Source organism: Jaculus jaculus, chromosome 8, assembly GCF_020740685.1.
Source record: "Jaculus jaculus isolate mJacJac1 chromosome 8, mJacJac1.mat.Y.cur, whole genome shotgun sequence".
NCBI lineage: Eukaryota > Metazoa > Chordata > Mammalia > Rodentia > Dipodidae > Jaculus > Jaculus jaculus.
The window spans coordinates 11,759,827-11,782,478 of NC_059109.1; the positions used below are offsets into that span (position 1 = coordinate 11,759,827).

Here is a 22,652-nt window from a genome sequence, read left to right on the forward strand (position 1 = left end):
ATTACGTTGTGCATCTGGCTTATGTGGGATCTGGGGAGTTAAACATGGGTCCTTAGGCTTTGCAGGTAAGCACCTTAACTGCTAAGCCATCTCTCCAGCCCTATTTGTATTTTTTTAAACAAAGGACTGATTTCCAACAATTAAAATGTTCTTGGGGCTGAAGAACAGCAGCCAAAACCAAGGCTTTGGGGCTGGAGAGAGGGCTCAGGGTTAATGGCACTTGCTTGCAAACCTTGATGGCCCAGCTTCAATTCTCAAGTACCCATGTAAAGACAGATGCACAAAGGGGTGCATGTTTCTGGAGTGCATTTACAGTGACAAGAGGCCCAGGCCACACCCATACTCATTCTCTCTCCTTCTCCCAGAGATAAATAAAATATTTTTAAAAATTAGCTGGGCATGGTGGTGCACGTCTTTAATCCAAGCACTCAGGAGGCAGAGGTAGGAGGATTGCTGTAAGTTCAAGACCACCCTGAAAATGCAGAGTGAATTCCAGGCCAGCCTATGCTAGAATGAGACCCTACCTCAAAAAAAAAAAAAAAAAACCTAGGGCTTTACATTCCTCAGTTTCTATATTGACAGGCTTTAATACTTCTGCAAGGCTACACCACTGTCCTTTTAATGGGTCCACAACTTTTTTTTGTAGTCTTTAGTAGCATTCCTATAAGGCTACTGCAATGTTACAATGTCTGCAGACTACTGGTTGTTGTTAATGATTAATGAAATCTATACAGGATTCTGAAGCTCCTTGACTGATGGTTGGGAAAGAGTCAATAGGACTCTCAGTGTCGGAACTTTTATTCCAAGCCTTTATGGCAGCTCAGTAGAGTTTGCCCATGGGCACTGGCATTTATTTGGAGCTGAACTTGAATTGTAGCACAGGGTCCTTCCCCCATCAGTATGTTCATGCCACCAGGGATCACTTTGTAAATGATATGCCGACATCTCCACAGTGATAATGCACCATTCTTGGGTGCAGACACTGTACTGAGCTATGGTCAACACGGACTTTATTAAAGCCCTCCTATCCCGTGGGGTCCTATAGCCATCTATTAGACCTGTTGTAAATTAAATCTGGGTTCCATTTCCAAGAGACTTTTCTTGAACTCTAAAAATTTGAAAATGCAATGGTTTGAATTGGGGGTTCCTCCTTGTCTGTCATTCCCCCATTCCTACCTCTCATAAAACAGTAAAAGCTTGAAGGAGTTCTTTTTCTTTTCCTTCTTGAAAGCATCTCTCCATTACAGAGAGTGGAAAGGTGGGAGGTTTTACTGCTTTATTTTCTAATTCTGAACTGCTAGAGAAAGGAGGTGGAGGGAGAGTTGTTTTGGAGGCCACCCCTGCCATGTGCCACAGCCTGAAGTGCCACCTTTCCTGGAGCTCCGCATGTAGGCCTACGGCGTGTGTGAAGATGGGGCAGGAAGGTGGGTCAAAATCATTAGGAGGTGTTTCTGGGGGCTTTCTCTGTATGGGGTGAACAGCCCCTTGTCCCAAATTCCAGGTAGTGATATTTACTGTTATCAGGCAAAGACTGCCAGTCATTGCCCAACTTGCTCCCAGTTTGATGTTCCAAACTTCCTTCAGAGGGACAGTGAATTGTTTCTCTGTGATCTCCATCAGTCCCTTTGAGTTGTTTCTTACACTTCCACTGAGCCATACAAAGGGAGGTCCCCATTTTCAAGCTAAGCAAAAGGAAAGTGAAAGCAGAGGAAAAAAACAGCAGGGAAACAAAGGAAAAAGGATCACATTCAGGCTGACTTCTAATCTAGCCCCGCTGCAGGTGTTCTGGGCTAATCCTCAATTGCCTGCATATCTTACAGAGATGAAAACTGGATGCGTCCTTTCCTTTTACCAGGCTTGGGGAGTAGTCCCTCTTGTCTGCACTGACTGCCAAGCTGCCATGCCTCAAACATGGCACCACTTGTCTCATTTCAGCCCAGCCGGTATGAGAGAACAAAGGATTACTTCGACATGTTTTGTACAGAACCAGGAGAACCTGGAGAGGACATAGTCTTTTGGTAGACTGCAGCCCCCTACTCAAGTCTACATGGGTCTTAGTAAGAACTTGACAAACAGCAGAGGTCAGTGGAGTGAGGAATATGAGGATATTGTCTGAGGCAAGGAAAGTGTAAATCAGCACAGACCATGAACTAAGGTAATACAGTACTTTCTGACCAGGCCACTGCTGATAATATCGTCTATTTCTTTCCTACAAAGCTCTCTCAGACATCCTGCCTCCAACATATTAATGAGCTGGTTTTCCAGCCTACATGGTGGTGTCAACACCATCACTCTGCCTCATTGACTTTTGTCATGTAGGCAGCCTCACAGTTATTAAGGAGTCTCCTACACAAGTGACCAACATAATAGGAATACAGATATATAACCATGTTTAAAATGTCTATAAAAGCTAGGAAGAACCCTAGGAGAAACCTGTATACAAATCTCAAAGAGAACTAACTAGACCTCATAGCAATATCACATCACAAATACAATTACTCATATACCCTACAGCATGTCTAAAATAATGCTCAAGAAATAAAAAAGAATACTAAGACTGAAAAAGTCAGCTGCCTCCAGGGAGGCAGACTGAAGAACAAAGGTGGAAGGGAGTCATTCCACTGTATGGTCTTAGAAAGAAGTTGAATATGTTAACTGTGCAACCAAATAATTCGTTAAATTTATAAAACTCACCTTAACTTCTAAGCTACCTCTCCAGCCCATATTTTACTTTTTAAAATTTTTATTCTAAAAAAAAGAAAAAATTATTCTATTTTATATTATTTGAGAGATAGAGATTTTAAAAAAAGGCTTACATGGGTTCTGGGGAATCGAACCTGGGTTCTAGGCAATTGCCTTATTCTCTAAGCCATTTCTTCAGCCCCACTTTTTACTTTTTGATTTAAGACAGGATTTTACTAAATTGCTCAGGCTGTCCTTGAACTTTTTTTTTTTTTTTTTTGGTTTTTCGAGGTAGGGTCTCACTCTGGTCCTGGCTGACCTGGAATTAACTCTGTCATCTCAGGGTGGCCTTGAACTCATGGCAATCCTCCTACCTCTGCCTCCCGAGTGCTGGGATTAAAGGCGTGCACCACCATGCCCAGCTCTTGTCCTTGAATTTTTAATCCACCTGCCTTAGCCTCCCAGAGTTGGAATTATAGGCCAGCCAGACTCAGTTTCAAATATTTTTTTTCTGCACCTGTGTCTCAACATTAACCAAAAATTTCCATTATCTAAGTACCTTATTCCCAACTGAATGACTAATTCATATTATTTTTATAGATAACTTATGGTTGTATAGTTATGTTTTAAAAGAGAATTCATGTTAACTCTAAAATATTAAGATCTATTGGTGACCTTTTAGTCAGTTACAATTTTGGGGGGTGTGGGTTTTGAGGTAGGGTCTTGCTCTAGACTGGGTTGGGAGTGGTGTGCCAAGAATTGTAGCCACTCCATCAGACTCCAGATGCATGTGCCACCATGTCCATCTGGATGACATGGGTATTGGGGAATTGAACCTGGGTCCTTTAGGCTTTGCAGAAAACCACCTTAAATGCAGAGCCATCTCTTCAGTCCTAATAATTTGTTTATTTGCAATTTAAGAGAGATTGAGATTGAGAATGGGTGCACCAGGGCTTCTTGCCCCTGCAAACACACTTCAGACACATGTACTGCTTTGTGTATGTGGCTTTACGTGGGTCCTGGGGAACCACACCTAGGCCTTCAGGCTTTGCAAGGAAGCACTTTTAACCGCTGAACTCTCTCTCCAACCCAACTTTTTTTTAAAGTTCTCTCTTTCTTGGTTTATGTTTTTGCAAGGTAGGGTCTCACTCTAGCCCAGGATGACCTAGAATCACTATGTAGTTTCAGGGTGGCCTTGAACTCACAACAATCCTCCTGCCTCTGCCTCCCGAGTGCTGATTTTACTTTTTAAAAACTTATTTATTTGTAAAGCCTAAGGACCCACACTCAATTTCCTAATACCCAAATAAGCCAGTTGCACAAGGTGGAGCATGTATCTGGAGTTTGTTTTGCACTGGCTAGAGGCCCTGATGCACCCATTCTCTCTCTTTCAATAAAAAATAAATAAATGAGCTGGAGAGATGGCTTAGCAGTTATGGCACTTGCCTGCAAAAACAAAGGACCCAGGTTTGATGCCCTAGGACCCACATAAGCCAGATGCACAAAGTGGCGCATGTATTTGGAGTTTATTTTCAGTAGCTGGAGGTCCTAACCCACCCATTCTCATTCTCTCTCTCTCTCTCTCTCTCTCTCTTCCTCACTCTCTCTTCCTCTTTCAAATAAACAAAAAATTTTTAAAAAGTAAAAACTAAGACTGGGGACATAATTCCTATGTTAAAGTGCTTGTCTAGCATGCAACCAACAGTACTGCAAAAAATGAAAGACAATTTTACAACACAGAGAAATTAAGTATAAATGAAACTTACAGTAGATAAGGGAACAGGGCACCTGAAAATACTGACTGGTGGGGAGATGACAGAAAATAAAGGGCATGGTAGTGCACACCTTTAGTCCCAGCACTCGGGAAGCAGAGGTAGAAGGACTGCCATGAGTTCAAGGCCACCCTGAGACTACATAGTGAATAACAGGTCAGCCTGCGCTAGAATGAGACACAATCTCAAAAAAAAAAAAAAAACAGGAAAGAAAAAGAAAAGGGAAAAAATAAAGACTTCAAAGATATTCTTGCCTTAATAAACTATTAACCCAAGTGTGGTGGCTCATGCCTTTAATTCCAGCACTCAGGAGGTAGAAGTAGGCCAGGAATTCAAAGCCACCCTGAGACTACATAATAAATTCCAGGTCAGCCCGGGCTAGAGGGAGACTCTACCTCAAAAAAAAAAAAAAAAGAAGAAGAAGAAGAATGAAAGTGTATGATCTACTACTACTGAATAAATAATTTATGAAAATACAATCGTGTAAATGTAATTAAAACCGTCATAGATGCTAAGAACAGAGTATATACTGGGCAGAATCAGGGAAATCAAATATATAATTTGAGCTCAAATGTAAAACTGGAAGTTGTCACAGTATTTCAGCACAGAACTGTATAAAATAGCTTAAGAAGAAAAATCAGAATTGTGGAGGTTCAAATGAGCCTCAAGAAACTCAAATAGGGCTGGAGAGATGGCTTAGCGGTTAAGCGCTTGCCTGTGAAGCCTAATGACCCTGGTTCGAGGCTCGGTTCCCCAGGTCCCATGTTAGCCAGATGCCCAAGGGGGCGCACGCATCTGGAATTCGTTTGCAGTGGCTGGAGGCCCTGGCGTGCCCATTCTTTCTCCTTATCTTTATCTGCCTCTTACTCTGTCACTCTCAAATAAATAAATAAAAATATTTAAATAAAAAAAAAGAAACTCAAATATTTTAGGATCATGTAAAAGAGATTAAGTTGTAGCAGCCAAGGGGAAAAGAAAATATCAACTGCTATTGGTTTTAAAACTGAATATATCCACTGGCTTTAGCAATATGGTGGTCATCTAAGCATGAATGCAGTTGCTAAATATGAACTCCCAAAATAATATTATGGAAAGATTAGAAGCCAAACTATAGTCTCAATGCTTTAAATAATAAAGATTTTTGAATTCTAGTTTGTGGACAACAGGAAACTGATGAAATTCTGAAGGAAAATATCATGATCTGATTGATGTTTTAAGAAAATGACTCTATGGGGAGGTAATATGATGGAGAATGGAATTTCAAATGGGAAAGTGTGGGGGTGGGGAGGGAGGGAATTACCATGGGATATATTTTATAATCATGGAAAATGTTAATAAAAATTTAAAAAAAAATGACTCTAACAAGAATTAACAGGTTGAAAAAAATGAAACTAAGAAAATGTTTGAAAACTTCAATAGGAGTCCACAGAATAAAAGAAATAATGGCAAAGCTGAATTATTACCTGATTTTCAGAGGAAGGGTTTACGAGTGACAACACTGTTTCTGGGCTGTTGGGTTTTTCTTCATTCTCAGGCTTCTCTGTAGATTCTTTACTATCACTTGAAGATTTCACAGCTTTATCCGAGATGTTAACTCCCAAGATCTGAGCCACTTTGTCTAGTTCAGATTGCTTCTTTTCTGCTTCTTCTGACTCTTGTTGTAACTCTGCAATGTCCTTCATAATGTTATCCTGAAGCCGATTTACCTCCATCAGGAGTGGATCTTTGTGACCATCTTTTTCCCTTCGTTTCTTACGCAGCATTTCCCCTGGTTAGTCAAATGTAACAAAAAGAAATACAAGGGAAATAAACCAAGATGATTCATTTTTAAGTAGGCATCTATCAAAGCTATATATGGGGGCTGGAGAGATGGTTGAATGGTTAAGGCAAATGCCTGCAAAGCCAAAGGACCTAGGTTCAAGTCCAGGATCGGTGTAAGCCAGATGCACAAGGTCACATGCATCTAGAGTTCATTTGCAGTGGTTGGAGGCCCTGGCATACTCATTCTCTCTCTCTTCTCTTGCTCCCACTCTCTTGCATAAATAAATATTTTTTAAAAGTTACTTTGTGAAGCCAGGCGTGGTGGCACAAGCCTTTAACCCCAGCACTCAGGAGACAGAGGTAGGAAGATCGCTGGGAGCTCAAGGACACCCTGAGACTACACAGTGAATTTCAGGTAAGCCTGGGCTCGAGTGAGACCCTACCTTGAAAAGCAGAAAAAAAGTTATTTTGTGAGGGCTGGAGAGATGGGTTAGTGGTTAAGGTGTTTGCCTGTAAAGCCAAAGAATCCTGGTTTGATTCTCCACGACATATGTGAAGGATGCATGGGTCTGGAGTTCATTTGCAGTGGCTAGAGGCCCTGGCATGTCCATTCGCGCCCCCCCCCCCACCTGCCTCTTTTTCTCTCTCAAATAAATAAATAAAATATATATTTTTAAAAACAGGTATTTTGTGAGCCAGGCATGGTGGCACACGCTTGAATCCCAGAACTTTGGAGGCAGAGGTAGGACAATCGACGTGAGTTCAAGGCCACCCTGAGAATACAAAGTGAATTCCAGGTCAGCCTGAGCTAGAGTGAGACCCTACCTCGAAAAACAAAACAAAAATAAAAAAAACCTGAAAAGTTCAGGTGCTGGGGAAGATAGCTCAGTTGGTAAAGTGCTTGCCTTGAAAGCCTGAGGACCCTAGTTCTATTCCCAGAACCCACATAAAACTGTTAGTTATACTGGCCGCGTGCTTATAATCCCACAGCTAGGGAGGTGGAGACAAGTAGATCCCTGGGGCTTGCTAACCAGTCAGTTTAGCTTAATTGGTGAGCTCCAGGTCAGTGAGATGCCCTGTCTCAAATAAGGTGGATGCAGGGTGGGATTAACTGGCTGGAGAGATGGCTTTGTATACAAAGTGCCTGATGTGTAAGCATAGGACCTGAGTTCAGATCCCCAGAGCCCACATAAAAGCCAATTGTGGTGGCATGTGCCTATAGGCCCTGTGCTGGAGAGGTGGAGACAAGTGGATGCCTGAAGTTTCCTAGTTAGCTAGCTAGTATAATTTAATCAGTGAGGTCTAGGTTCAATGAGACACTGTAAGAATAAGGCAGAAACCAACTGGACAAGACATCAAACTGACCTCTGCACTGCACAAACATGTACATATACCACATACATACACAAAAAAAGATGGAACAGAGTTCTTCAGGAGTAGCACCCCAGGCTGTCCTCTAGACTCCACATACATGCACATGAACATGAACATGAACACATAAAAAAGATATAAAGGGCTGGAGAGATGGCTTAGCGGTTAAGCGCTTGCCTGTGAAGCCTAAGGACCCCGGTTCAAGGCTCGGTTCCCCAGGTCCCACGTTAGCCAGATGCACAAGGGGGCGCACGCGTCTGGAGTTCGTTTGCAGAGGCTGGAAGCCCTGGCGCGCCCATTCTCTCTCTCCCCCTCTATCTGTCTTTCTCTCTGTGTCTGTTGCTCTCAAATAAATAAATAAAAAATTTTAAAAAAAAAAAGATATAAGAGGGCTAGAGAGATGGCTTAGTGGGTAAGGTGCTTACCTGCAAAGCCAAATGACCCAGGTTCAATTCCCCAGGACCCATAAAGCCAGATGGACAAGGTAATGCGTGCCTCTGGAGTTTGTAGTGGCTAAAGGCCCTGGTGTGCCCATTCTCTCTGACTCTCTCTCTCTCTCAAATAAACAAATAAATAATAATAAAAATTTTAAAAAGATATTAAGACTAAAAAGCAATGACAACTGAATGTGATGAATAATCTTATAATTTCTTTTGCTATAAAGAACATTCTCTGCCAGGTGTGTAACATACACCTTTAATCCCAGCACTTGGAAGGCTGATATAGGAGGATTGCTGTGACTTCATAGCCACCTTGAGACTATATAGTGAATTCCAAGTCAGCCTGGTCTAGGCAAGACCCTACCTTGAAAAACCAAAAAGAAAAAAAAAAAAAAATTTTTTTTTTGAGAGAAGAGTACCTAAGAATTACTTGCACAATTATTACAACTTTTCCCTACGTTTAAATCAATTTTTTTCTGTGACTCTGTCTGAAAGTAGCAATATGTCTCCTCTTGGGAATTCTAGTCACAAAACTACAAAAAGGCAGCCATGCAAAGGAGTTGTCATATACCTTGTTGTTTATGAAGCCGCTCCAACTCAGTCTTAAGATAGAACATTTTCTTCTGGCGGGCTTCCTGGTCACTCTTTAGTTTTTCCCTCTCCTCCATAACCTACAGCGAAAAAAATGGCGAGAGTTTCCCTCAGCTTCCAAAATTCTATTTTCTATTTAGCTGGTCTCCAGAAACCCTCATGCTAGGTATCTTAAACCTAAAAGCTGGGTATGGAAGCACATGCCCCTAATTCCAGCACTTAGGACTAAGGTAAAATGATTACTGAGAGTTCATGGCTAGCTTAGGCTATACATCAAGTACCAGGTCAGCCAGGGACCACAGTAAGATCTTGTCTCAAAAAAATAAACAAGGGCTGGAGAGATGCACTTGCCTGTGAAGTCTAAGGACCACGGTTCAAGGCTCGATTCCCCAGGACCCACGTTAGCCAGATGCACAAGGGGGTGCACGCGTCTGGAATTCGTTTTCAGTGGCTGGAGGCCCTGGCGCACCCATTCTCTTTCTCTCTCTCTGCCTTTCTCTGTCTGTCGCTTTCAAATAAATAAAAATTAAAAAAAAACAAAAAACTAAACAAGCCAGCCATGGTGGGGCACATCTTTAGTCCTAGCACTCAGAAGGCTGACGTATCGTTGTGAGTTCAAGGCCAACCTGGGGCCACAGAGGGAGTTTTGATCAGCCTGGGTCAGAATGAGACCCTACCTCAAAAAACAAACAAAAAAAAACATTATTTTAGAAACTGGGCATGGTGCTACACTCTTTTAATCCCAGCACTTGGGAGGCAGAGGTAGAACTGCCATGAGTTCGAGGTCACCATGCGACTACATAGCAAATTTTAGGTCAGCTTGGACTAGAGCAAGACCCTACCTCAAAAAAGAAAAACAGCCAGGCGTGGTGGCGCACGCCTTTAATCCCAGCATTCGGGAGGCAGAGGTAGGAGGATTGCCGTGAGTTCGAGGCCACCCTGAGACTCCATAGTGAATGCCAGGTCAGCCTGGGCTAGAGTGAGACCCTACCTCAAAAAATAAAAATTAAAAAAAAAAAAAAAAAAAAACAACGAAAAGGTATTTCACACGGGGTGTGGCAGCACACACCTTTAATCCCAGCACTCGGGAGGCAGAGGAAGGAGGATCACTGTGAGTTCCCGGCCACCCTGAGACTATAGTTAATTCCAGATTCCAGGTCAGCCTGAAACAGAGTGAGCCCCTACCTAAAAAAAAAAAAAAAAAAAAAAAAAAAGAAAAGAAAAAAGGTATTTCACAACTATATTACCAGACTATTGCTTTTATGTGAGAAAAACCTAAAGCCATTGACAGCAACTATTGGACAGTGTTATTCTAAACCCAAAGGCAGCATGAAAAGATGAAGTAAATGCATTATGGATGACTCATTGTATCAGTTCCATTAGATATTTAACGGTGTTTAATCCCCACATTTTCTTTTACAATAAGAAAACAGGTCTCTCTGCCCCGGGTCACCTCCACTTGCATCACTTCCAGGCTTAGCAGCCTGAAGAAAAAAGAAAGAAAACAGAATTAATAAACTGGGCGTGGGTATACATGCCTCTAATCCCAGCACTGAGAGGACATAGTGAATTGTAGGTCAGTCTGGGCTAGAGCAAGACCCTACCTGGAAAAACCAAAGGCAAAAAAAGAAAAGAGAGAGACGAGAAGAGAAAAAGACAAAGGAAGGAAGGGAGGGAAGGAGGAAGGAGAAAGAAAGAGGACTAAGAAACTTATAAGTGGGCTGCAGAGATGGCTTAGCGTTTAAGGTGGTTGCTTGCAAAGCCTAAGGACCCAGGTTTGATTCTCCAAGTAACATGTAAGCCAAATGCACACGGTGGTGCATGTGTCTACAGTTCATGTGCAGTGGCTAGAGGCCCTGGCACACCCATTTTTCACTCTTTCTCTCTCAAATAAAAATAAACCTTAAAAAAATGTTTTATAAAAAGGGGGGAGGCTGGAGAGATGGCTTAGCAGTTAAGGTGCTTGCCTGCAATGCCTAAGGACTCATGTTCGACTCTTCAGGTCCCACATAAGCCAGATGCACAAAGTGACACAAGCACACAAGGATGCACATGCGCACAAGGGGCACACATGTCTGAAGTTAATACTGCAGTGGCTGGAGGCCCTGGCATGCAAATTCTCTCTCTCACACACACACAAAAAAAGCCGAGCATGGTAACATATGCCTTTAATCCCAGCACTTGGGAGGCAGAGGTAAAAGGACCATCATGAGTTCAAGCCATCCTGAGACTACCAAGTGAATTCCAGGTCAGCTTGAGCTAGAGTGAGACCCTACGTCAAAAAACCAAAAACAGAAAAAGAAAGAAACTCACACAGTTAAAATAGAGGATACAGGTATATGGGCTGGGGAGGGGTTCAGCACTTAGAGACCCTTGCTTGCAAAGCCTGTTGGCTGGGGTTCAATTCCCCAGTACCCAAAATGCACAAAGTGATACATGCATCTGGAGTTCCTTTGAAGTGGCAGGCAGCCCTAGTGTACCCATACTCACTCTCTCTGCTTGTAAATAAATAAAAAATAAAAATATAGGTGTAGCTGTCCTGAGTATTTTAACCATGTTACTAACACCTAATGGACAAAACCAAATCTGACTTGCTTTAATAGGCCAGTGAGAAAACTCATGTAAGGGCTAGAAAGATGGTTTAGCAGGTAAGGCACTTGTCTGCAAAGCCTAAGGACTCAGGTTTGATTCCCCAGTACCCATGCAAGCCAGATGCACATGGTGATACATGTGTCTGGAGTTCATCTGCAGTGGCTAGAAGCCCAAATGTGCCCATTTTCTCTATCTGCTTTTCTCTTCTAAATAAATAAAAATAAAATTTGCCAGATGTGGTAGCACACACCTTAATCCCAGCACTTGGGAGGCAAGGGTAGGAGGATTGCTGTGAGTTCAAGCCACCCTGAGACTAGACAGTGAATTCCAGGTCAGGCTGTGCTAGAGAGAAACCCTACCTCAGGGGGAAAAAAAAAAAAAAAAAAAAACAACTCATGTAGCTGGGCATGGTGGCACACACCTTTAATCCCAGCACTTGGGAGGCAGAGGTAGGAGGATTGCTGTGAGTTCAAGGCCACCATGAGACTACATAGTGAGTTCCAGGTCAGCCTGGACTACAGTGAGACCCTACCTTGAAAAACAAAAACAAACCAACAAAAAAAACTCATGTTATATCAGCCCTGACTTAAGTGCAAGATTCTAAAAGGAAAGTAAGAAAAAAGTACTCAGTCTCCACTGCCCTGAAGTCTAATTTTTGTCTTCATTGAACCTATTCCCCTTTCCAACTGAAGTTCAAAGTACATGAATACTATATAAAATTAGAGGAAGTATTTTTTTCAAGGATTAGATGTCTTTAAATTGGGGAAAAAACTCAAAAAATGAGAATATTGGACTTTGAAAGTCCATAGCTTCTACCGTAAGTGTTCTAGACCATCAATATGAACAGAGAAATAAACTTTAAAAAGAGGTGCAGTCACATTGTGGAACCTATGGTTCAACTTCCCCCATTGCTTGTTCCGTTGCAATGGCAAAGCATAAGAAAATCAAAGAGACTGCTATACACATTACTTAAGTAATGGTGACAACCTTTAAATGGTTTAAAGTAAAAAGGCCTTACAAATTTTTAACTCCCTCTAAAGGACAGGTACAAACTACTGTTAAATAGAAAACTCACGGCCAGAGAGATGCCACTGTGGTTAAAAATGCCTGCTTGCAAAGCCTGACATCCTGGGTTCAACTCCCCAGTACCCACATAAAGCCAGATGCATAAAGTGGCACAAGCATCTGGAGTTTGTCTGCAGCGGAAGGAGGTCCTGGTGTGTCCATTCTCTTTTTCTCTCAAATAAGCAAGTATTTTAACAAGCAAAAAACCCAGAAAACTCAGACATGGGATGTCCAAAGCTAATAATCACCTTCTGCTTCTGGGAAACGCGGTTCTTCTCATCAGAGATCTTCTCTGGATTACATTTCATGAGCGGTGGAATAGACACTTGAGCAGGCACTTGAGCAGCAGGAACTAAGCCTTTCGCTTTCTTTTTGCGATAAGCATAACTCCCCGTAGGGATTACACGGAGATTGGGACGAGTATGAGTAATGCTTTTGCTTGATGTCCTGTGTGGTTCAGGTAGAGGGTGGTTTGACGGTTGAGAGGCAGGGTATAAGGGCCATCTTGAGGCTGCATATGCCATGTAGTGCCTGTAGGCTTCAAAAGAGGCAGAGGGAATGGCAGACCCATGGTAGTTTGGAGGTATCCGAGCTGTAGCAAACTGTGATGCCCTTGGCATATGAAACTGAGATAAAGAAGCAGGGTGTGGAAGTCTCATTGGAGCAGAAGGTACTAATGGCAACCTGCACCTAACTGCAACAGACGATTGAAACCCACTACCAACTACCTCTGATCCTGAAATATGACTTACTGGATGATCAACCTTTAGGAATGGAGACCTGTTTTTTGTGAGCAGGTAAGGATCCACAGGGGAGGCTGGATGTGCAGGGGAAATCTCTAGGGAGTGGGTACTACTATGATATACCTCCGTATTCTCCAGTCTATGGGGATCTGAGGTGCGCTGATCAGCTGAAAAACATTGGTCAACTGAGGAACAACGGTCAGTTGAAAAGTGTTGGTCAACAGAGAAACGACGATCTGTTGAAGAGCGTGATGATGGCTTCTTGCCATGAAGTCGTTCCTGGGTGCGTGCAGCCATCTTACTAACCTCAACTACGCCAATATCCAGCCCTATGGTCTTAAGCAAATCATGAATTTTGGCATATTCTGGGTTAGTCTCTTCTAGTGATTCTAGCTGTGTAGCTGGAGCCAAAGAGGAAAAGGGGCTTGTATTCTGCCTCATAACTTCACTCTCCGGATCCACAAGGGACTTTGGTGGGGATTCTGACTTTAAGTCCTCTTCTTCATCCCCATAGAGAAATTTCTCCTCATCCTCAATGTCAGGGAAGCTACATCGTCTTTTTTCCTGTGCATTGGTAGAATCAGCCAACATGTTCAGAATTTGGGAAAAGCCACTGCCATCTTGGCCAACTCTTTCATGGGGCAGTAAGAAGTCACTGTGTTGCTCAAGTCCCTCAGCCTTTGAATCCAGCTTCTCTTTGAAGCACCGAAAACTTTCAAATTGTTCTCTGAGAGGATTGTTGTCTTTGGACACCTCAGGGAGGGGACCCCACTGGTACCGAGTACTATGAGGTTCCTTGAGAGCAGTCTCCACTGTGTTCCCATTACTGTCAATTTCTGAGGCAAAAGCAGCAATAGCACCACTTAGTGGAAGAGATGAGTGTTCAGAATAGAGAGGGCAATTCTGGCTGGAGGTGGTACTGCTGGAAAAATTCTCTAGCTGCAAAGACAAACAACTGATTTAGTCCACACTAACAAACCCAAAACACTAGTAAATGAGACAAATGCTTCTTCATTGGGGGAAATGTAAGTATAGAGAAAAAGAAGGAGAATTAATCCTTACTAAATTCAAGATATGAATCTCCATCTATCCAGAGGTCTTTGCTGCATCAAGGAAAAACAGAAAATGAAGTAGAATAGAGGGAAGCCTTATCTTTGCCCATTTGTGTCTATCAAAGATCCTTCCTGAATTAAAGGATTTTAAAGAGCTATAAAGATAGCTTAGCAGTTAAGTCATTTGCCAGTGAAGTCCGAAGACCCAAGTTCAATTCCCCAGTACCCATGTAAGCCAGATGTACAGGTGGCACATGTGTCTGGACTTTGTCTGAAGGGTCCAGAGGGCTTGGCATAACCATTCTCTCTCTCTCCCAAATAAATTTCAGAGATTCTCCCTAACTTGTTTTCATTTCTTCTTTCTTGTTTCCTTTCTTTCTCTCTTTGTGTATGTGTGGAGAGGGGAGCTGTTTCTCAAGACATAGTCTAGTTATGTAGCTCAGGGCTCATCTGGACTATGTAGATCAGCCTGACCTCAAACCTGCAATTCCCTTGCCTTTGCTTACTGACTGCTGGGATTAAAGGTATATGCCACCATGCCCAGCTTTTCATAGCTGTGACAAAACATAAAATTGGTGCTGCTTTAAGTGAATACAGGAAACTAGAACCCTACCTGATTAGCCTCCCTTGTTTCTCTTAAGTGCTCTTCAAACCTGTTTCAGGGCCTAGAAGGATGGCTCAACAGTTAAGGCACAGCCTATAAAGCCTAATAACCCAAGTTTGATTTCCCACTGCCCATGTTAAGCCAGATGCATAAGGTGGCACGTACACTTGGAGTTCAATTGCAGTAGATTTAAGTCCTGGCATGCCAACTCTCTCTCTCTTTTTTTTTTTTTTTTTTTAGTATTTTTTTTTATTTTTATTTATTTGAGAGAGAAGCACACAGAGACAGAGAATGGGCATGCCAGGGCCTTCAGCCACTGCAAACAAACTCCAGACACATGTACCACCTTATAGCATCTGGCTTACATGGGTACTGGGGAATCGAACCTGGATCCTTTGGCTTTGCAGGCAAGTGCCTTAACTGCTAAGCCATTTCTACAGCCCTGTCTCTCTACTCTTACTCTCTGTGCTTGCAAATAAATCAAAAATGTTTAAAATCCTGTTCTGAAGCACTTGCCTAAATTAGTGGTCTTGTCTAACTATCTTTTCTTAGGCAAGGAAGAGATACGAAGCTCAGGAATGATGTGAGGTAACCTATCTAAAATTCAAACAAGTTGGTGGCAGAAGAGGGTCCAAAATCAGAACCACTTTGACTTCTGGTCTCATGTTCTACAATTCATATATTCTGTTTTCTCTTGAAAGAGAGAGAAAAAGCTGAGCATGGTTGTATACACCTTTAATCCCAGCATCAGGGAGCTTGAGGTAGTAAGATTACCATGAGTTCCTAGCCAGCCTAGGGCTACAGAGGGAGTTCCAGTCCAGTTAAGGCATTTGCCTGCAAAGTTGAAGGACCCAGGTTCAAGGCCTACGTTAGCCAGATGCCTTGTGCATGCACCTGGAATTCATTTGCAGTGACTGGAAGCCCTGGCGTGCCCATTCTCCCCAACACCCTCTCTCTGTCAAATAAATAAATAAAATAAAACATTAAGCCAGGCGTGGTGGCACACGCCTTTAATCCCAGCACTGGGGAGGCAGAGGTAAGAGAATCACCATGAGTTCTAGGCCACCCTGAGACTACATAGTGAATTCCAGGTCAACCTGGGCTTGAGTGAGACCCTACCTCAAAAAACCAAAACACAGCCGGGCGTGGTGGCGCACGCCTTTAATCCCAGCACTCAGGAGGCAGAGGCAGGAGGATCACCGTGCATTCGAGGCCACCCTGAGACTCCATAGTGAATTCCAGGTCAACCTGGGCTAGAGTGAGACCCTACCTCAAATAAATAAATAAATAAATAAATAAATAAATTTAAAAAAACCAAAACACGGCTGCAGAAACGGCATAGCAGTTAAGGCCTTTGCCTGCAAAGCCAAAGGATCCCAGTTTGATTCTCTAGGACCTACGTAATCCTGATGCACAAGGAGGCGCATGCAGAGTTCATTTGCAGTGGGGGACCCTGGCACACTCATTCTTTCTCTGCCTCTTTCTGTTTTTCTCTAAAATAAATTTAAAAAAATTTTTTTTTGAGGTAGGGTCTCAGTCTATTCCAGGCAGAGGTAGGAGTATTTCCCTGAGTTCAAGGCCACCCTGAGACTCCATAGTGAATTCCAGGTCAGCCTGGGCTAGAGTAATACCCTATCTCGAAACCACCCCCCCCCCAAAAAAAGTCAGGCGTGGTGGTGCACTCCTTTAATCCCAGCACTCGGCAGAGATAGGAGGATAGCCGAAAGTTCAAGGCTATCCTAAGACTACACAGTGAATTCCAAAACCCTACCAGGACAGAAAAAAAAAAAAGAAAAACAGCCAGGTGTGGTGGTGCACGCCTTTAACCCCAGTACTGAGGAGGCAAAAGTAGGAGGATCACAGTGAGTTCAAGGCTACCCTGAGACAACATAGTGAAATTTTTTTATTTTAATTTTTAAAAAAATTTTTTAAGTAAAAAAAAAAGGTAAGCGGGCTGGAGAGATGACTCAGCAATTAAGGTGCTTGCCTGCAATACCTAACGACCTGGGTCTAATTCCCCAGTACCAACATAAAGCGAGATGCACGAAGTGGGGCATGTGCCTGGAGTTCATCTGCAATGGCTGTCTCTGCCTCTTTCTCTCTCGCTCTTTCTCTAATAAATGAGTAATTTTTTTTTAAACAAAGAGGGTCTGGAGATATGGCTCAGCACTTAAAGGGGCTTGCCTTCAGAGCCTAAGACCCAGAGTTCAATTCCTCAATACCCACCAAAAGCCAGATGTACAAAGTGGCACATGCATCTAGTTTGTTTACAGTGGCATTAGACCCTGGTGCACCCATTCTTTCTCTCTCTACTTGCAAATAAATAACAATTTATTTATTTATTTACTTATTTTTGTTTTTCTAGTAAGATCTCACTCTGGCTCAGGCTGACCTGGAATTAACTATGTAGTCTCAGGGTGGCCTCAAACTCACAGCAATCCTTTTACCTCTGCCTCCCGAGTGCTGGGATTAAAGGCATGCACCACCATGCCTAGCAGATATTTTTTAAAAAAATATTACATGACGGGAAAGATAGCTTGTGTGTGTCTATGTCTGTTTCTCCCTCTCTCTCTCTCCTTGCAAATAAATAATATTTAAAAAATCATATTAGAGGTCTAAAAAGATGCTTGATGGTTAAAGTGCTTGACTACAAAGCCAAAGGACCCAGGTTCAATTCCTTAGTACCCATGTAAAGATACACAAAGTGGTGCATGTATCTGGAGTTCGTTTGCAATGGCTGGAGGCCCTGGCATGCCCATTCTCTCTATCTGCCTCTCTCTCTAACAAATATTTTTTAAATGATATCAGAGAAACTAAAAAAAGAAACGCAACAAAGACCTGCATGGAAGGCTTCATGTCCACCTCAACTCGCTTCTTCAAAATGGACTTAGGCATCACAGATACTTCCTTAGGCCGGTGCAAAGCATATCCTGGCTCCGATGTTAAGACACCTGACAATGCAGGGATGGAACAGCTCGTGCCTCCATTATCAACTCCCACCAGCTCCTGACTCAAGCTCCTACTTCGTTCCTCCTCTTCTCGCTTTCGCCTGGCAAGATCCAGTTCCCGAAACTCAGGATCCAGAAACCTAGGACTTGGGCTTTGTCTATGTTGATAGTTGTGAGTTCCTGACATAAAACCTGCATGATCCCCTCCCATGCTGTGGATATTCTCTGTGTCATCGTAACGGGGCCTTTTGGCCTCCCTGCTCCTTTCCTCAGTCCGTAAAGAGTAGGATCCTTTGAAGTTGTCTCTATTCCGTTCTGTTCCCCACAACAGCTCATCATGACAATTGATATGAGAACTATACTCAGATTGCTGCTGAAAAGTTTCTCTTGTTCGGTAGTCCTCAAGTTGTCCCAAGGGACTAAGAGGCCGCTCCTCCCGAGAAATGTACCGCTGAAGACCCCGAGAGCATTGAGAGCTTCGAGAGAAGACAGAATCATCAGTCAGGTCATCCCTGAGGAAAGAGACAAGCATTACTGAAAACAATGAACTTGGTAAGAACAAGACCACACCAGGCTAAAAGATTGATATTTGGCAAGAGAAATGACTACAGAATGCTCAAGGCAAGACAGAAATTATGAAATGTAGAGGTTATTATACACAGAACATTCCCTCTCCATTTCCTGAGGGTCACAAGCAGTTTCTGCTTGTAAGCATGAGGTACTAATACATTGTGACAAGAGCTTTTTTTTTTTTGGATGAGGGGTGGTTCAAGGTAGGGTCTCACTCTAGCCCAGGCTGACTATGTAGTCTCAGGGTGGCCTTGAACTCATATCCTCCAGGGCCTTTTATTTCTGCCTTAAGCCTGCAAAAAAGAGATGGGATAGCCAATACCTCAGCACAAACTATGTTTTTTCCTTGGCTTAGGGACAAAACCCAGGACCTCACACACAAAGAAAAAAAGTTCTACCACTGAACTGCACCCTCAGGCCCCACAGAAATTCTAAAAATCAGGAGCTAAAGGAAAGAGTAAATAAAATAGAAGCAGAAGCCAGGTGTGGTGGCGCACACCTTTATTCCCAGCACTCGGTAGGCAGGGGTAGGAGGATCACCATGAGTTCCAGGCCACTCTGAGACTACATAGTGAATTCCAGGTCAACCTGAGCTAGAGTGAGACTAAAAAAAAAGCAGCAGAACCAGAAGGCTCCAGGATTTCTACCCCATTTAAATTTCGTAGGCTCAACTAAATAACACATTAATGATCTATATCATATTTCACTTGAGAAAAAAGGAGTTTCACTACATAATTTAAAACCTTAAAACTAGCCGGTCGTGGTGGTGCACGCCTTTAATCCCAGCAGTCTAGCGGCAGAGGTAAGAGGATTGCTGTGAGTTCAAGGCCAGCCTGAGACTACAGAGTGAATTCCAGGTCAGCATGGGCTAGCGCGAAACCCTGCCTCAGGAAAAAAAAAAAAAAAAATACTCCCTATCGCCTTCTTTCCTGCCTTTCCTGGATATTCTCATGAACTCTGGTAATCTCAGATTTAGAAATAAGTAAGGTTTTGACTCACACTACCTACACACACACACACACACACACACACGAGAAAAAAAGTTTTTGAGGTAGGGTCTTACAGTAAGTAGCCCAGGCTTACCTGAAATTCACTATGTAGTTACCAGCTGGCCTCAAACAATGATCCTCCTACCTCTGGTGGGAGTAAGGGGGTGCACCACAATGTCCACCTTCAGTAAACATTAATTCTTTTACTTTTTATAATTATTTTATTTATTTATAAGGAGAAGGGGGATGGGCACACCAGGGCCTAGGGAATCAAACCTAGGTCATTAGGCTTTGCAGGCAAGCGCCTAACTAAGTCATGTCTCCAACCCTTCATTATGCATATTTGTTTATTGAAATATAAAAGTCTAAGATCATTATGGCATGAAAATAAAAATACAGGATGGAGGATGGAGGATGGAGCCAGATGTGGTGGTACATGCCTTTAATCCCAGCACTCAGAAGGCAGAAGTAGGAGGATTGCCATGAATTTGAGGCCACCCTGAGACTACATAGTAAAAGTGAATTCCAGGTCAGCCTGGGCTAGAGTGAGATCCTACCTCAAAAGACCACATACAAAAAAATAAAATAAAATCAGGATGGGACAGTTTTCCTTTCAACTCAGAGCTTTACACCATACACAACAGACCTAACCTTTTGGGGCACTATGGTTACAGTTTTTATATGTCCTAAGAGAACAAAGTTTCTCATTTTAAAATGATAGAAATAAAGATGTTCTAGTCTTTGAAGCCTGTAATTTTATCTCAAAAAAAAAGTAAAACCAGGGCTGGAGAAATGGCTTAGTGGTTAAGGTGCTTGCTTGCAAAGCCAAAGAACCCAGGTTTGATACCCCAGGACCCACATAAGCCAGATGTACAAGGTGGTGCATGCTTCTGGAGTAATTTGCAGCAACTGGAGGCCCTGGTGCAACCATTCATTCCCCCGCCTTAAATTTGGCCAGTCAGGCCAAATGAGCCAATGGGTGCAACAGTAGCATGCTTGTTATAGGGCAAGCCAACCACTCTCTAACTGAACTGGAGGCCCACTCCATGGGAGGGAATATATGCCTGATACTGAAAACCTACAACAGGGGTATTCATGAGCCCTAGGGATGAAATTCTGCTGGTGTCTGGCTAAATGCATATGCTATGCGCACCAAACTGCCCAATAAGCACTTCTCTTATTTATTTTTTGTTGTTTTGTTTTTGTTTTCAGAGGTAGGGTCTCATTCTAGCTCAGGTTGACCTAGATGGAGTCTCAAACTCACGGTGATCCTCCTACCTCTGCCTCCCAAGTGCTAGGATTAAAGGCATGTGACACCAAGCCCAGCTCATACCCATATATTAATGCTAATCTCACTTTTTTTAAAATTTTATTTATTTATTTATTTATTTGAGAGCAACAGACACAGAGAGAAAGACAGAGAGAGGGAGAGAGAGAGAATGGGCGCGCCAGGGCTTCCAGCCTCTGCAAACGAACTCCAGACACGTGCGCCCCCTTGTGCATCTGGCTAACGTGGGACCTGGGGAACCGAGCCTCGAACCGGGATCCTTAGGCTTCACAGGCAAGCGCTTAACTGCTAAGCCATCTCTCCAGCCCATAATCTCACTTTTGATTAGAAAAGCTTCTCTTTTCAGATGCCAGTGACCTTGGAATGACTCAGAATGCACCATGGTGCTGAGGAGGAGTCAACACTGAAATACCTCTATCACACCTTCCAAGGCTCCGGATCCATTGCGGAAGAGGTAGAGGAAAGGGCAGAACTCCTTACAACATGCTCCTCCGGACACAAAATGTCCTGGATGTCCACGACCTCGCAGTACCTGACACTACCTACATAAGACCATCATAAAAGGAGGAAAAGATGGAAGCCGGGAGTGGTGGCACACACCTTTAACAGCAGTACTACGGAGGAGGCAAAGGTAGGAGGTTCGCTGTGCCACCCTGACAATATATAGTGAATTCCAAGTTAGCCTAGGCTAGAGCAAAACCCTACCTTGAAAAACAAACAAACAAACAAATAAAAAAGATGACATCAAAATAAGAGAGACTGATTGAGAGGGGGAAGAGGTATAATGGAAAGTGGAGTTGCAAAGGGGAAAGTGGGAGGAGGGAGGGTATTACCATGGGTTACTGTCTATTATTATGGAAGTTGTCAATTAAAAAAAAAATTTTTTTTAAACAGACAGAAAAAAAAAAGTGGACAGAAGCCAGGTATGATGGCACACGCCTTTAATTCCAGCACTCAGGAGATAGAGGTAGGAGGATCACCATTTGTTTGAGGTCACCCTGAGATTACATAGTAAACTCCAGTCAGCTGGGCTAGAGTGAGACCCTACCTAAAAAAAAAAAAAAAAAGACAGGACTGGAGAGATGACTTAAGCAGTTAAGGCACATGCCTGCAAAGTCTAAGAACCCAGGTTTGATTCTCCAGGTCCCAGATGCCCATGATGGCACATGCATCTGGAGTTTGTTTGCAGTGGCTAGAGGCATTGGCATGTCCACGTTCACTCTCTGTCTTCCCTCACCCCTTCATTGTCTCAAATAAATAAATAAAAATAAATCTTTAGGGCTGGAGAGATGGCTTAGCAGTTAAGCACTTGCCTGTGAAGCTAAGGACCCTGGTGAGAGGCTCTATTCCCTAGGACCACATTAGCCAGAGGCACAAGGGGATGCACGTGTTTGTAGTTCATTTACAGTGGCTGAAGGCCCTGGCATGCCCACTCTCTCTCTATCTCTCTGCCTTTCTCTCTCTCTGTCACTCTCAAAAAATAAAAAAAAAATTTAAAATAAGTCTTTAAAAGAAAAGACATTCTAGAACATGATGATGTATATATGTATGTATGTGTGTATATGTGTGTATACATATATATATGTATGTATACACACACACATATCTGTATATAGAACATGATGTGATGATAAAGGAAGAATAATCAATAAACAATCAAAACTAACAAAAATAATCATAGAAACAGGGCTGGAGAGATGGCCTAGTGGTTAAAGCACTTGCCTGCAAAGCTTAAGGACCCAGGTTCAATTCTCCAGGAACCATGTAAGCCAGATGCACAGGGTGATGCATGCATCTGGAGTTTGTTTGCAGTGGCTAAAGGCCCTGACATATACACTATCTGCCTCTTTTTCTTTTTCTCTCTCTTTTTTTTTTTTTTTTGGTTTTTCGAGTTAGGGTCTCACTCTGGCTCAGGCTGACCTGGAATTCACTATGTAGTCTCAGGGTGGCCTCGAACTCTCAGCGATCCTCCTACCTCTGCCTCCCGAGTGCTGGGATTAAAGGCGTGCGCCACCACGCCCGGCTCTTTTTCTCTCTTAAATAAAACTTTAAAAAAATCATAGAAATAAATATTCTCTGGTATTTGAAGCCTGTAATTTTATCTCAACAACAACAAAAAAATTAAACCAGGGCTGGAGGGATGGCTTAGCGGTTAAGGCACTTGCATGTGAAGCTTAAGGACTC

General features: G+C 42.9%; 1 protein-coding gene across 5 annotated transcripts in view; it reads right to left on the reverse strand.

Annotated features, from left to right (window-relative positions):
* The window catches only part of Znf318 (zinc finger protein 318), a 74,487-nt gene that overhangs the window by 35,252 nt on the left and 16,583 nt on the right, over positions 1 to 22,652 (reverse strand). For all 5 annotated transcript variants that reach the window (XM_045157836.1, XM_045157835.1, XM_045157832.1 and 2 more), the window contains exons 3-6: positions 17,512 to 18,133; positions 12,523 to 13,956; positions 8,598 to 8,697; positions 5,918 to 6,222 (exon numbers count right to left, since the gene is read on the reverse strand). In XM_045157836.1, the coding sequence (XP_045013771.1) occupies positions 5,918 to 6,222; positions 8,598 to 8,697; positions 12,523 to 13,956; positions 17,512 to 18,133 (2,461 nt within the window). The remainder of the gene's footprint in view (positions 1 to 5,917; positions 6,223 to 8,597; positions 8,698 to 12,522; positions 13,957 to 17,511; positions 18,134 to 22,652) is intronic.